At 40.9% G+C, this 13,354-nt stretch overlaps 1 protein-coding gene across 2 annotated transcripts in view; it reads left to right on the plus strand.

The window, feature by feature from the left end:
- FLT1 (fms related receptor tyrosine kinase 1) overlaps positions 1 to 13,354 on the plus strand; it is a 117,068-nt gene that overhangs the window by 4,718 nt on the left and 98,996 nt on the right. For both annotated transcript variants that reach the window (XM_055802709.1, XM_055802710.1), the window contains exons 2-3: positions 11,486 to 11,582; positions 11,882 to 12,102. In XM_055802709.1, the coding sequence (XP_055658684.1) occupies positions 11,486 to 11,582; positions 11,882 to 12,102 (318 nt within the window). The remainder of the gene's footprint in view (positions 1 to 11,485; positions 11,583 to 11,881; positions 12,103 to 13,354) is intronic.

Genomic DNA, 13,354 nt, shown 5'->3' on the forward strand with positions numbered 1-13,354 from the left:
TCACTATACATATTCCTGCAATGGAGAAACAACCTTTCCCAAGCATTCCAGCTGGGAATGACCTAACTACTTAACTCACCACGCGGAAACCGCTCATCCTAAAATTGGTGCCAGTGATTGTCAGCAAGGTGCCCACACAGTTTTCTTCTAACAAGATGCAGAAGTTCACTTTCATTCCCCCACGGCTGGAGGTCAGCACTGCATAAATCCTGGTGGTTAAAAGAAAAATGCTGCAAACAGCAGTTTGAAAAGTGAAAATACAGGCATTAGTGCTCTCTCCAAAGCCAAGCATGGAACAATATCATGCCTTTTGTGACCGGCAGAATGAACACATGCTGGAACTAAGCAAAGCGCTAACAGATTGAGAAACAAGGGTGTGTGGGGGAAGAGATTTGAAACTATACATTTCAGAAGTACTTTTGTCTGCAACTTAAGTCTTGAGCCATTGATATGTATGGAGAAACTTGGACTGGGAGTGTGGATGACTGTTTCTTTGGTATTAAGTCATGTTTGGTATTTGTCTTTTTGGGGTTTTTTTTGTGGCACAGTGGGTGGAAATGTGCCAGACTAAAGATGAAGAGGAGGATGATTTTGCTCGTGATGCAACTGTATTGTCCAAGACAGTTACAGATGCTTGTGAAACAGTTAACTGATTTATTAATAATCTTTCCCAGATTTTTGTTTGGCTTGTGTTAATGGTTCACGTTCACGATGACCTGATTTTACTATCTCTGTTGTTTTCCCATCAAATCCCAGTTGATTTTTATTACCAAAATCAATTTGTCCATATCCACAATGTTAAGTCACCCTTGTAATATATTTAGAACACAATTCAGCGTGATGCAGTTGACACTTGATGTCTGTTTGCGTGACTTTTCTAGATGATGGGGCTGCTCCTCCAGCATTCCCTGATACATGGCACTAAGCACGCCTAAATGCAATCCCTTTTAAGTTGTATTGCTTCTTTTGGAGCTATGGCCTTGAAACAAGGTGCTCTTTGCCATTAGAGCAGCTGAAGGATGGGGAAGTGGTTAGAAGGAAGTGTTTCTAGGACTTCAGTGGATAGATGTTGTGGCAGTGTGGTGACATTATTTCTGCACCGTGCCCGGAAGCAGGGGTGGAGTGGGCATGGTGGCCCTTGCAGAGCCAGGGACCCGTGAGCAGATGTCTCTGTTCCTCGGAAGTTCCCTTGGGAAGCCCGTGCTCTGGGAACAAGACCCCCTGCTTAGTGTGTGGGGAGCAGCGAGGGATGAGTGTGAGGGTGTTTCATGAGAGGAATTTCACAATTTCACATAGTTCACTTGAGTGTCCTTCCTGTGGGATTCTTCCCTGCCACGGAGTGAAGGAATTTGCCCCTTTTGCTCCCATTGTTGTTCCTCTGTGGAAAAACCTCTCATCAGGATCACCGTGGACTAATGTTAACAGAAGCGTGAGAGCTGCCATCCTGGATCAGACAAGGGTTCTGTTTAGCTCCGTGTCATGTCTCTGGCGGTGTCCAACATCTGATCTTCAGGGGAGGTTCAAGGAACCTTGCAGGAAGCAGTTATCTGATAAAATTCTCCAGAGAGGAAATTTTTTTTGTAGTATGATCTAAAATCCACTATTATTTACTAAGAAACCGTGGGATTGAGGGTCAAGGAAGCTAAAATTAGTGCCTGCCAAAACTCAGGTGTTGTCCGTGTTTATGGCAAATGGATATAACATAGTGGAATTAAATTGCATTATATTGTATAATAGAATTTTCTTCTTCTGTTGTGCTGGTAGTGTTTGGGTTGAAACCCCGCCTTCCTTTGTTTCATGCAGTGCTGTAATTAACATTCGTCCTAACCTATTTTATAAGTATTAATGGTTATAATTTCCCAGTGTAAACTGAGCCATAGGCAAGCTTGCTAGAAGCTTTCTGCTCGTGCCCCTACCCTAGATTTAGTGGTTTAGGTGTCATTTAACTGCAGAACGGGTTTAGCCTCTGGAGCCGTTGCAAGGGATTCCTCTGTTCTGGTGCTTCTCATCTCTAGTTTAAACCATTGTGTTGCATTAGTTATTTTCTCTTGTTTTGAACCCAGGGCCTTCACCTATAGCTTTGCTTTATACGTTTAAGTAGGGTGGATGGAAACTCAGTTCCTGACTTTGTCTTTTTTGTGTGTGTCTTGGAGTGTTGCAGGACAGTTCAGGTGTAATGATGGAGCATCGGAAATAATAACTGGCAGCCTTCAGCAAAGTGGAAATCCTGCAACTTTGCTTTACATTTACTTGTATATAGTTCATAAATTATTTCTATGCGCACAGCTTAATGAATAATACAGCCCCAGATGAATTTGACAGGCCTGTATTGCTGGCTGAGCTGGCAGGTTACTGGCAGGTAGGCAGTTTGTGTGACTGTATGAAATAGTCTTCCATTTCAATCCTACTGTATTGCATAATTTGTCCTACCAGGGAATCTGTAACACATTTTAAGTATCAAGTTGGTAAAGAAATTTAATTTGGTCAAGAAAGTGTACCCCCTTACTCTATATAGGAATTCTAAATTATTTTTCTGTCTGTTTTAATGTACTTGCTTTGTCTTTTTACCATCTCAGTACTTTCCTACTACGCTAGTTAATGGGATAAACTTTTTTCAGAAAGTATTGAACTGATGATTATGTTCTGGGATCTGTCACAGTGCAATTAGAGCAGAGGTGCAGTGGTTGCTAACACGTCTCAGTAAGTGATGGAGTAGATCTGATGGCTCACAGATGTAATACAGGTAGGGCTACCTACAATCCCATAAGCAGCACAGGCTTAATGATGTGTAGAGGCATGAAACCATACTTCTGGGTGAGTGCCAGTGGCCGATCCTACGGCATCACTTTTGGATGGGCAGATGATGGAGTCACAACCACTTCTCATTTACAACAGCCTGAGCAGGGTCTCTCTGTAGGGGCCAGGGCAGGCACAGCAGGGTAGAGGGGTATATGAGCCACATGGACCTATGCTGAACATGGCTGTGAAGGTATCACTATAGCCTAGCCCTGCTGTAACCAGTTCTTGCTGAGAACAGCCTCAGCAGACCTGGTTTTTTTTAAGCTGGGCATTCACTTTGTTGAAGACCAGATGAAGGCGGACACAACTGTGATATTTCTCTTGCTTTTCTCAACATACACCATCTATATATACATATATGCGTTTTGCCGCCTTGGGGTGGTTTACCAAAGTGATGATCCAATGAAGGTTCATGATGGAGGTGTCAGACTGTACATTTGGATTCCCATTTTCAATTCCATATGCTCAATGGGAAAGACAAAATTTGCGATTATGGCTGGTTTTACTTCTTCTCTGTAATTGCTTTCTTCTTATATAAGCTGATGAAATGGGGACCTTCACCAGGCTAGATAGTGCCAAAGGTGCTCATTTCAGATGCTAAGTTTCTAGAGTTACTAAAATTGGGTAGATAAAAGAAGAAAGATATTTTTTTCTCTCAGGTTCTCTGAATGCTAGATTTTAAATTTTATTTTTAATTGGCATTATGTAAAGTGCCTGTGCTCATCCACAAGTGTCACCTGGTGACTTTAGGGCAGACAGGACACAATCTTCTGATGAGCTGGTGAAGCAAGTGCCTTTAAGCAGGTGTTGCATGGGCACAGCTCACTGAGCTGCATGGCCTTGGCTGCCCAGCTATGATGGGAAATGGTAATAATTTCAAGTGGTAGTAAGTGGAGCCAGAATTATTTCAAGTATGTGTGATTTCAGCTTGTTAAATTTCTACATCTAAATTTTTCAGTGATTAAAAACCCCCTGCTCTTTAATGAAATAGTTTTACCCCAGGCTTCTGTAAGCACAGTCTGACTTAGCTAGGGCAAATACTGGCAAAACGCTTGGCAGTTATTGGGGAAATACGTATTTGTTTGCATTTACAACTTTTGGCCATATTGGCATGGTAGTGTGTACTGCTCAGAGGTGTTAATGCAGTGCTATCAGAATTGTACTTGTTCTATTTTTAGCTACTGGGTGTTTTGCTTTGCCTCTATAGCATCTAATCTTACATTGGTGTGTGTACACATGTAGGGGCAGCAGAGGCATACAGATAGTAAATAAACTCTTATCGCTTGCTCTGAGATCCAAAACTGAGAGGGTAAGAACACACTTGCTCAAACAATAGACATACACATTTTTCTGTGCCTGTGAAGGCCTTTCTTGGGCAGTAGCATATCCATTTGCCCTGCTGAATGATTTTTAGTTCCAGAGCGTGGAGTCAGGGTCGAGGCATTTCAGTCTTCCCAGGACTCTTCTAATCAACTGTGAGAAACCTTATCGTGTTTGGACTCTATTATGATTCCATATCATACAGCAGTCCAGCTTTCACGTCCATTAACTTACCCATTTTCTTGGCTGGCTGTTATGTCCTAATGGTAATTTAAATTCTTAAATTACGGTTGTGATGAATCAGACTTAAGCATTTGATCCAGAAATGACTCGGCATGTGTTGCAGAACACCAGACTGGGTAATTGGAATGTCCCTTCTGGACCTGAAAGGGACAAGCCAATGAATTGATGATATTTATGCATCAGTGTGTACTTTGTAAGTAAATAGCTTCCAACATTTTTCAATTTTCTTGATCTTGAAAGGAAACGAGAACGCATTTCAGTCATGACAGAGGAGTCATGTGTGAGTGATAGATCCATTGAGGAGCAATACAGCTTGAGCTGCTTCTTCTGCCCTGAGTTTTCTGTTTGCCGGCAATGTACCAGCACACATGGTGCCTCTCTTCACTCAAGAGCCAAGTGGAAACAGAGACAAAGCTACCTTGCAGTCACAGGACCTATGTCTGTTAATCCTTGCAAGTCCCCATGGCCCTTAATTGCCCTGCAAAGTTCTGCTTTGACAGAAATAGTGGTTACGTTTTGCTGCTTCAGCTCACCTGGACAATTGTCAGTGTTGGCTTGGGACAACGGCATACCTCCTTGCTTTCTTACAGATTAAGCTGTCCTAGTTTCTCTTCTGCAGGCTTCAGGTGTGAAGATTTGATTTGCGTCAGAGAAGTGGTGTGAAATAGGTGTATGAAGGACTGCAAGGTTTCCTTTAGAGTGGGGACCTAGATGGCATCTGAAAGACCTGGAGATACTGCTGTGAACCTCAGGGTGGCTCATGGTTTGGCACTGTGGGTCTTTCCTGGAGGCTGTTTCTAAGTACAGGCAATGGAGATGGTGCGTTTACCCCTGGATGCAGGAACCAGACTGTGCTGCCTGCTTTGCCTGTGCCTGAGCAGTAGAAACCCAGGCAACATAGAGGAGATGGGGGCTATTGCTGCCATGGAGATAGAAGAGTGTCTTGCAGTAGCAGTTTTCTCCAGCCACCAGCAGTCCCGGAAGTAGAAAGCTTCATTACCCAGGCTGATCCTTCCTACCTCTAGTCCTGTGGCAGGAACAGGCCAGACATACAAACTTGGAGCAGGGGGAAAAAAACCAAATTTCCAATCACCACCCAAATTTTGTGAAAACTCTGCCTAGAAGTTCTCCTGTCTTTGGAGAACATCATCAAAATGCAAGTATTCGTGCTGATGGGGACCTCAGTATTGATTAAACTAGGAGGACCTGTTAGTCATCGTTCCTCCTTATGGTCACATGTAAACCAAAACTTTAAATGACTCTTCAGTGTTGACCACAGGTTCTTGTTTCTTTCTCACTCTTTTTTTTTTTTTTAATAGAGTGATTTGGTGTAATGATGTAATTGGAATTATTATAGGTAGGTACAACTGTTCAACCAAAAAAAAAAAATTTACATTTACTTACAGAATGGCCTGGAGTACCTTTAGAAGAGACAGTAATATAACAGCTTGTCAGGAGCTCTGAAATAAAGAAAACTACTGAAATCCCAGGTTTTCTTACAAAATGGAGTAAAGCCATATATCCAGTATGAGGTTAGCTGGTGGCCATGTTCTGGTTAAGGTGCTGCTGCAGATCAGAGTCAGCTCATTTACACTGGAGATGCACTGCAGGTCAAACCACTGGGTACCACCATGCTCCTGAGCATTTCATCCGGATTCTGCAAGTGCTTATTAGTTGCACACATGTGGGCATTCCCACCCCCTTCAACGGGATGACTCATAAGGAAGTGCTCATAAGCAAGAGTAAAGTCCTGGGCTGCATTTGCACGGAATGACCCGCGTTTTAAAGAGCACAGAGAGGTGAAGACCCTATTAAGAAATCATGTGCACTCTCTTTCCAGTGCAGGAGTCTCCCCTACAAAATACATTTTTGCTGAATGTGTTTGGATCAGGAGGGAACGACGATTTTGATGGTAAAACCCACAAAGGTTCAGTTATATTTAACAAGCCTTAAAACGCATGCAAATCCAACAATGACTGAAACAATTACTTCATGATGGATAACTTTATTGCCCACAGATGGCACTTTAAACCCAGAAGGTCAGATTCTTTGTATACACTGAAGTTGCAAAGATAAACTGATCATTCTCCTTAACCTCTCATTGTGCAGGTGAAAAAAGATCAGTCAACATGTTCAGGATAACTGGAGTGGTTGGAAGAGAGTCACGCAGCCTCAAATTATGAAGATGTTAAAAGTAAAAAGCCACCAAACCTGTTAACTTCAAGGAAATTTCTAATAACTTTTAATATCATATGTGTGGTTTTTTTTAACTAAGCCATAAAGCTAGCTTTTGGGTTTAATTTTTTTAGTCAGAAAAATTCACAGTGTGTGAAAGGAAATTTAAAAGTAGAAGCTGGAAAAAATCAAAATGGGGATAATACTGCAAAATGTGGTCCTGGTTTTGAGTTCAGAAGGTCTACCCTTTTAAAAGAAATTGAGATTTAGCTGAAATCAGTAGAAGGTTGATCATGTGTGCATGGTTACTCATTTGTCTGTGGAACTGAACTTACATGTCATATTGGAAAAGTAATATGCATTTTCATTTATTTAATCTTTTTTTTTAATTACTTGTAATCAGTGGTTTTGTTTAACAGATAATTCACATTTTTATTTACTTCATTCAGGAAGAGGATCACTGTTTTTTGCAAAGCAGAAAATAATTGAAGGAAGTTCTTTCTTTTGTTGCCCTGCAAATTACAGATTATACCCTCTGCTTAAAAAAAGTAATAATTGTCCTTGCCTTATTTTAGACAGAATGGCTAACTTTTGCAATCTAAATTAATGTTTGCTTATTAATTAAGCAACCTGGTTGACTGACTTTCACATGTATCTAATAAGCCTTACAAAACAAATAGAGTATGCTCAGAAAAATCACCCCTTTCCCTATGGGAGAAGATTCTTCAGTTATCAGGATTAATTAGTTCTCTTGTTGTCACATGAAAAGAAGTTGCACCCCCCAATGTAGGTCAGTGTGAGGGTAGGCTGCTGATGGTCGCATAGTGACAGGCACAATGATAAGTGAATGTGTCCTGTTGAGCCATGACCCTTCAGAAAAGACAGTGTCAAGTAAAACGCCCAGAGAAGGTACATAGAAGGCATAATCTGCTTCTAAATATTGACAGTAGGAATTTCCCTGCTATTCTCCTTCCTTTTTCTTTTCTGGTAAACATGTCAAAGTCTATTGCATTTGTGCTCTGCATCAGTTTTGAAGCATTTAAAAATGTAAGGAAGCTAATGACCCATAAATAGATAGGATGTCAAATAAAGCTATTTTTCTTCAAGACTAAGCATCTTGCTGGTAAAAGCATTGTCTTGCATACTTTTAAAAGCAACAGTATTGGCTTGAAATATGATCTTTTATTTCAGTTTTTTTTCAGTGAAAAACTAAATGAATGTATAACAAATTGATGTATCATGCCAAATGCGCTGAAGTTAGGTCTTGAATATGAATAACTACTGCAGTTAAGTGTCTAAAATCTACTTGAAATCAATGATGAAGCTCTGGCTTATACCAATGGGAGCAAAGACAGACAAACATTAAGCACTCCTTTAGATCCCACTCACAATATTTACAAATACTGTGGTGTCTTTTAGATATATGTAATATGTGTAAAAGGGCAAAAGCTTGAAGATGTATCTGGTATTTCTGAGGGTTTTTTTGCCTGCAGGATGGGGTGAAAAGATCTGGTGTTTGGTTTGGTTGATTTTTTTGTTTGGTTTGGGGTTTTTGTTGTTATTGTTTCTTAATTTGATTTTAATAACTCTGAAGCAGATCTTCTGGCACACAGGCTTCCAGGCTGTCTTGTTTTATATGCTTAATTTAAGATAGATCTTGAGATTTTCATGTGGATGCCTTTGCTTTTATCACTGTAGAGTTATCAAGAGAAAAATCTGTAACACTTATAATGGTTTCTTGCCCTTCGCCTTTGGCAGATTCTGAAAACAACAGCAGCCCACAGTCCCAGGGCTGGTGTCCTGGTCTCGGCATGGGTCAGGCATGGGCATGGTGCTGCATGGCTGGCTTTGCTCCTGGGCAGGGTGCTGGTGCTGAGCAAAGCCAAACACTCAGCACTGCAGTCATAACCAGGCACTGCAGACTTGCTCTCCTGCTTTGCTCTCAGCACCTGTCACTCACATGGATTTTCCACCTTTCCATCAATTTTACACTGAAAGCAACTTAGGTGTTGCTTTCTAACAACTGGGCTAAGTGTTGCAACTCTAGCAGCTGGGCTTTGATCCCAAAGGATTCCTCTGGTAGACCATTACTGATGTTTTTTTCATACATATTGAACTGTTTTTAATCACCATTGCATGCTTTCAGCTTTTCTAGAGCCTGAAATAAGGAGGAATTCAGGGAAGCTTGGGGCCAGGTTTCCCTCTGAAGCAAGGAAGAAGATTCATAAAGTTGGGTATAAACACTGCCTTCTTGGGAGAGTATCTGAGCCTCCAATTCTGGCACGACAAGAGGAATAGAAATGAAAATTAGGAACATGGTAGTTTCACAAACTGTCAGATTGTTTAGTTGGAGGACATTAACAAACCCTCTTAAGCAAAGTGACTAGGTTGCTCCTCAAGAAGCTGCCTAAGCTCTTGCAACATCTTATCTGAATTTCTCAATGTTTAGCTTCAGGGACATGATTTCAGAACAGCAAATGAGTAGACTCATAAACTTTAAGCATCTGTGGAGGGCTATCCCATAAAAGCACAGTGCGTTCCTTGGGAGACCCAGCATTTCAGAGTTGTGGTCCATAAATGGCATGTGAGAAAAATGTATGTTTGCAATATATCACATAACAAATGGCTTCTTCAAAGATTTGCTGCATCTTTTTTCTCCCCTCTTAACAGCTGGCAGAATATATTCCTTTCTAGTTAGAAGTATGATTGTCTAGACAACTTGCAGAGGAAGTCTGTGTATTTGTACAGTATCACCATTCAAATTTCTGGTAATATTTGTAGTAATATTTCTTTATTCTGAAAACTTGTTATGCCCTTGCTTGAAGCCTGTTCAAGTGAGCTATAATTTAGTTTATGTCTATGTTTAAGTGTACCCTTTAAATCTTGTTTTCAGTAAGGATGGATGATGGCATATACAGGAGAACTGCTGGAGCCACAGCATAAATAAGATATACAGAGCTAGAAAGAAAACTGCAGATAAATGTAACTAACTTAGATGCCAAAGGTTAGTTAAGTTAGTTAACCCCTATAGTGCACATTTCCTATATTATAAAGGAAAAGAAACAGCTCTCTGAACACCTCTAGCAAACGATTTTGAAGACCTAATCAACTATTTGCTGCTTCTCATGGCTTGCGCTAGGTAGTCCCAGAAGGTGATTTAGATCTCTTGCCTCCACTAATGTTACAGCGAATCAGTAGGAAATACTTACTGACAAATGGAGCACAGCTGGCTCCCATAAAAAAACCAAACCAAACCCAACCCAAAGGTGGCAGGTGAGGGCAGTGCCTCTTTACCTTTTGTACAAAATCCTTGTACTTTTAACATCTCTCTCCATAAGTGGAGACTTGGCTTCTAGGCCTTTCTCAGGCTGAAGGAGTTCAAGTCCACATCTTGGAACAGAGTTTTGTTATTCAGCCTCTAATCTGAGGCTACACCTGCTGCTGGGTTAAAGCTGCTGAATTTGGAGCAGCCATTGGCTTTGGAGGGTTTATACAGCTGAAATTTAGTCACCAATCTCAGCCAGAGTTGGTGTCCAAAAGTTCCTTCTATAGTCAACGAAAGAGGGACTCCTCTCCAGTGGGTGATTCTACTATGTTTGGTGCATACAGCTGTTTGTGTTTGGCTGTGGCAGGGACCTCTTGAGGGAAGGGCTTAAAATAGCTGAACTGAAACTGTACTTGACTGAGTTCTAGTGGAAAATCTGCATTACCCTTGTTTATATGATGCTGTTTCTCTTGTATGTTGACAAAGAAATACTTTCTCTTAGAGTAAAGTGATCTGGGGTACTCTCTGCTCCTCTCACAACACTGGAATCTTCACAGATTGCACTTGGGTTCAGATTTAGACTTAAACTGGGTTTCAACTTTAACTGTTTCAAAATATTTTCTTGTTATGTTCCTAGCTTCTGGAACACTTTGCTGTCAGCGGGAGGGCAATGGGATGGATCAAGGACTGTTTCTTCTCTAAAGCACGCATTTCTGTCTGCTTGCCACAAAAGCTTTTGTGGCCCATAGTCTATTACGGGGCAAAGATAAAACATGATGCCTTTTCAGCGCTTGCTGCCTTGTTGAAAGGGAAGGTCCAGTATTCCTCTAGTCTTCTGACCACGGGGCTTTTTCATGGACTTCCTAAAAATTGCTTTCATATGGCCTGTGAGAAGCCTGCCTGGATGTTTCCAAGTGTCCTGAATTACGTCATGTTACACTGACACCCAGGGTTTCACCCACACCAGACTGCTCCGGCTGTGGCTAGGACCATGCTGGCACGCTTGCTTTCTCAATAAGCAGCAAATCTGGTCTGGAAGGTGCCTTGATCTTGTTCTCAACATTTACTGTAGAGCTGTCCAGTTGCCCTTTGACACCACTTTGCCAGTAGGAAGCCTGCAGCCGGTGAGGGGCCGTAGTTACTGTGACCTTCAGTCATGAAGGGAAGATCCTTAATCCCCTTTCACTCCTCCCAGAGCAGTTCCAGTTTTGCAGCAAGCTGTTTGAGTGAGGGTTAGGTATCTCAGAGGTCAGTACGTGGCTCTTGCTGTGGAAGTGGCTGACTTTTGCCCTTCCCCTTGAAGGGGCTGCCATGGTGGTGTTTCCTAAGGAAATGCAGCCAGTGGTGCTTGAGGGCACGCTTCCTTGGTTAGATGTGTAGCCGCAAGGTCTTGAACTTTCTTCGTGATACACTCAGTGAACAACTTGAGAGCAAAGTCATTGACCAAAACTTGCATAACTTTAATTTGTACTTTCTCCCCTGAGTAATCCTCATGGATTATGTGAGTCCTGAGTTAGGACAACAGGGTCCTGCCCAAAGGAAGAGTATGTGTGGTGAGGGGGACCTCATTTTCTTTGCTTTCCTCTCCTAATATAACATCATAAACATAAACATGAGCAGACTGGGAACAGGATGATTTGTCATTGTTAATGTTTTGGTTTTTTTCTCTCTTTGTTTTTCTAGGATCTAGTTCAGGATCAAAATTAAAAGTTCCTGAGCTGAGTACAAATGGCACACAGCACGTTGTTCAAGCAGGCCAGACTTTAAATCTCACCTGCAGGTAACCAGCTGAGTTGGATTCTGATAATTTGGCTGGGAGTTCATACACCTGACACTTTTTTTTTTTTTTGTAACTGAAATTAGAAAAAAATGAAACCTTATATTGTGGGGAAAGGTGGGGAGTGAACTTCAATGGCAATTGTTTAGTAGTTCTTTGTTGTTTCTGTTGTTGTTTTTGGAAAACAAGATAAAAGAGAACCCCAGAAATAGCCTGATATAATAAAAAAGAAAGCTTGGGAACTGGAGCTATATAATTGCAGACCAACATAATTGTTTCTGCTTCCTTATCTGTATTTGCAGGGGGGAAATGGTTCATTCATGGTCTTTGCCTGAAACTCTAAGTAAGGATAGCAAAAGGCTGAAAGTAATTAAATATGCCTGTGGAAGGAATGGGAAGCAGTCCTGCAGCAGTCTGACCTTGAGCAGAACTCAAGCAAGTGACACTGGAAACTATAGCTGCAAATACCCAACAAGTCCAGCAAAAAAGAAGAAGGAATCTACAGTCTATGTATTCATTAACGGTAAGATTACAATTTTTAACATGTCTTGATACTTGCATTTCAATACAGCAAAATGGACAAATAAGGCAGTTCAGCTGTGGTCAAATACAGGGGGGTTAATATTTTCAGCCTTGAAAAATGTCATGTTAACTTACCAGCTAACATATAAATTAGTATAAATGTACAGATATTATGCTTTCTCAGAGCTTGCAAATACAAATGCTAGTGTTTTATCTGCTAGGAAAAAAATGAAGAAAGAAAAAGACCCAATCCGACCAGTTTGCTAGAATAAATAGAACTCCACTTGGAAGTTCTTTGTTGTTTCTGTTGTTGTGAAATAGGCAGCAGAGAAATCATATCTTACACGGTTTTCATCAGTCATCATCTGATTTTGTATCTGGTACAATGTCCACTTCAACCTGCCTGTCTAAGAGTATAGATTTCTAGGCAGCTGAGGGATGCCAAACCTGCCTATCTAGATCACCAAATCATCTCATGCTGTAGAAAATTACTGTTTGCACGTTAAGTCACATTCAAAAATGTACTCTGTAGTCAATGTTACACTGATTGTAAAAATCTAGAATAAATGGAATCAAACTGAACACAGAATTGTGTTCAGCAAACAAGTGTTGTGTAATGTATGGGAAATGCTGGAATTAGGTCAGTTAGGCTGTAACAGAAATTGCTTTCTGATCCTGTTTTCTTCCAGGATATTAATCAGACACTTCTCAGAGCAGTTGACTTCAATAGATACAATAATAAAATAAGAAACTATACACACTTTAGGGATTTAAGTTAATTTTATATTTTAGTTTTTCTTGATTTTTACACAATATCATTAATAGATTACTGTAAGATATCAGGATTCACAGATTTTGAAAGCCCATATTACAGAGAATGTGCAACTGGAAGTTTTCCAAATTATGTGTCTGCTGCTCCTAACGAGTTCACATTAGAGTGAATTAGCCCTTGTTTCCATTTTGTGACATGAAGAGTGGGACTGGTGCTGTGAAAAAGCAGAATGAAATGGACCTCTCATTACAGTGATAGAAAATAAGATAGCTCCCCCCATTATTGTGTGTTGCTTTATTGAGAATTCCTGAATAATTCATGCTGTTTGCCCCGCTTTCCTTCATCTGAAATACACCGTAGAGTGTTTTTCTTACCCAGATATTTTCAGACGATTCACTGGATAACCAGCTACAGGTGCATCCATGGAAGCATAACCAAAGCAGGTCACTCATTTAATGACCACTATTTCCTGCTGCCTAGG

Source organism: Falco peregrinus, chromosome 4 (assembly GCF_023634155.1).
Source record: "Falco peregrinus isolate bFalPer1 chromosome 4, bFalPer1.pri, whole genome shotgun sequence".
NCBI lineage: Eukaryota > Metazoa > Chordata > Aves > Falconiformes > Falconidae > Falco > Falco peregrinus.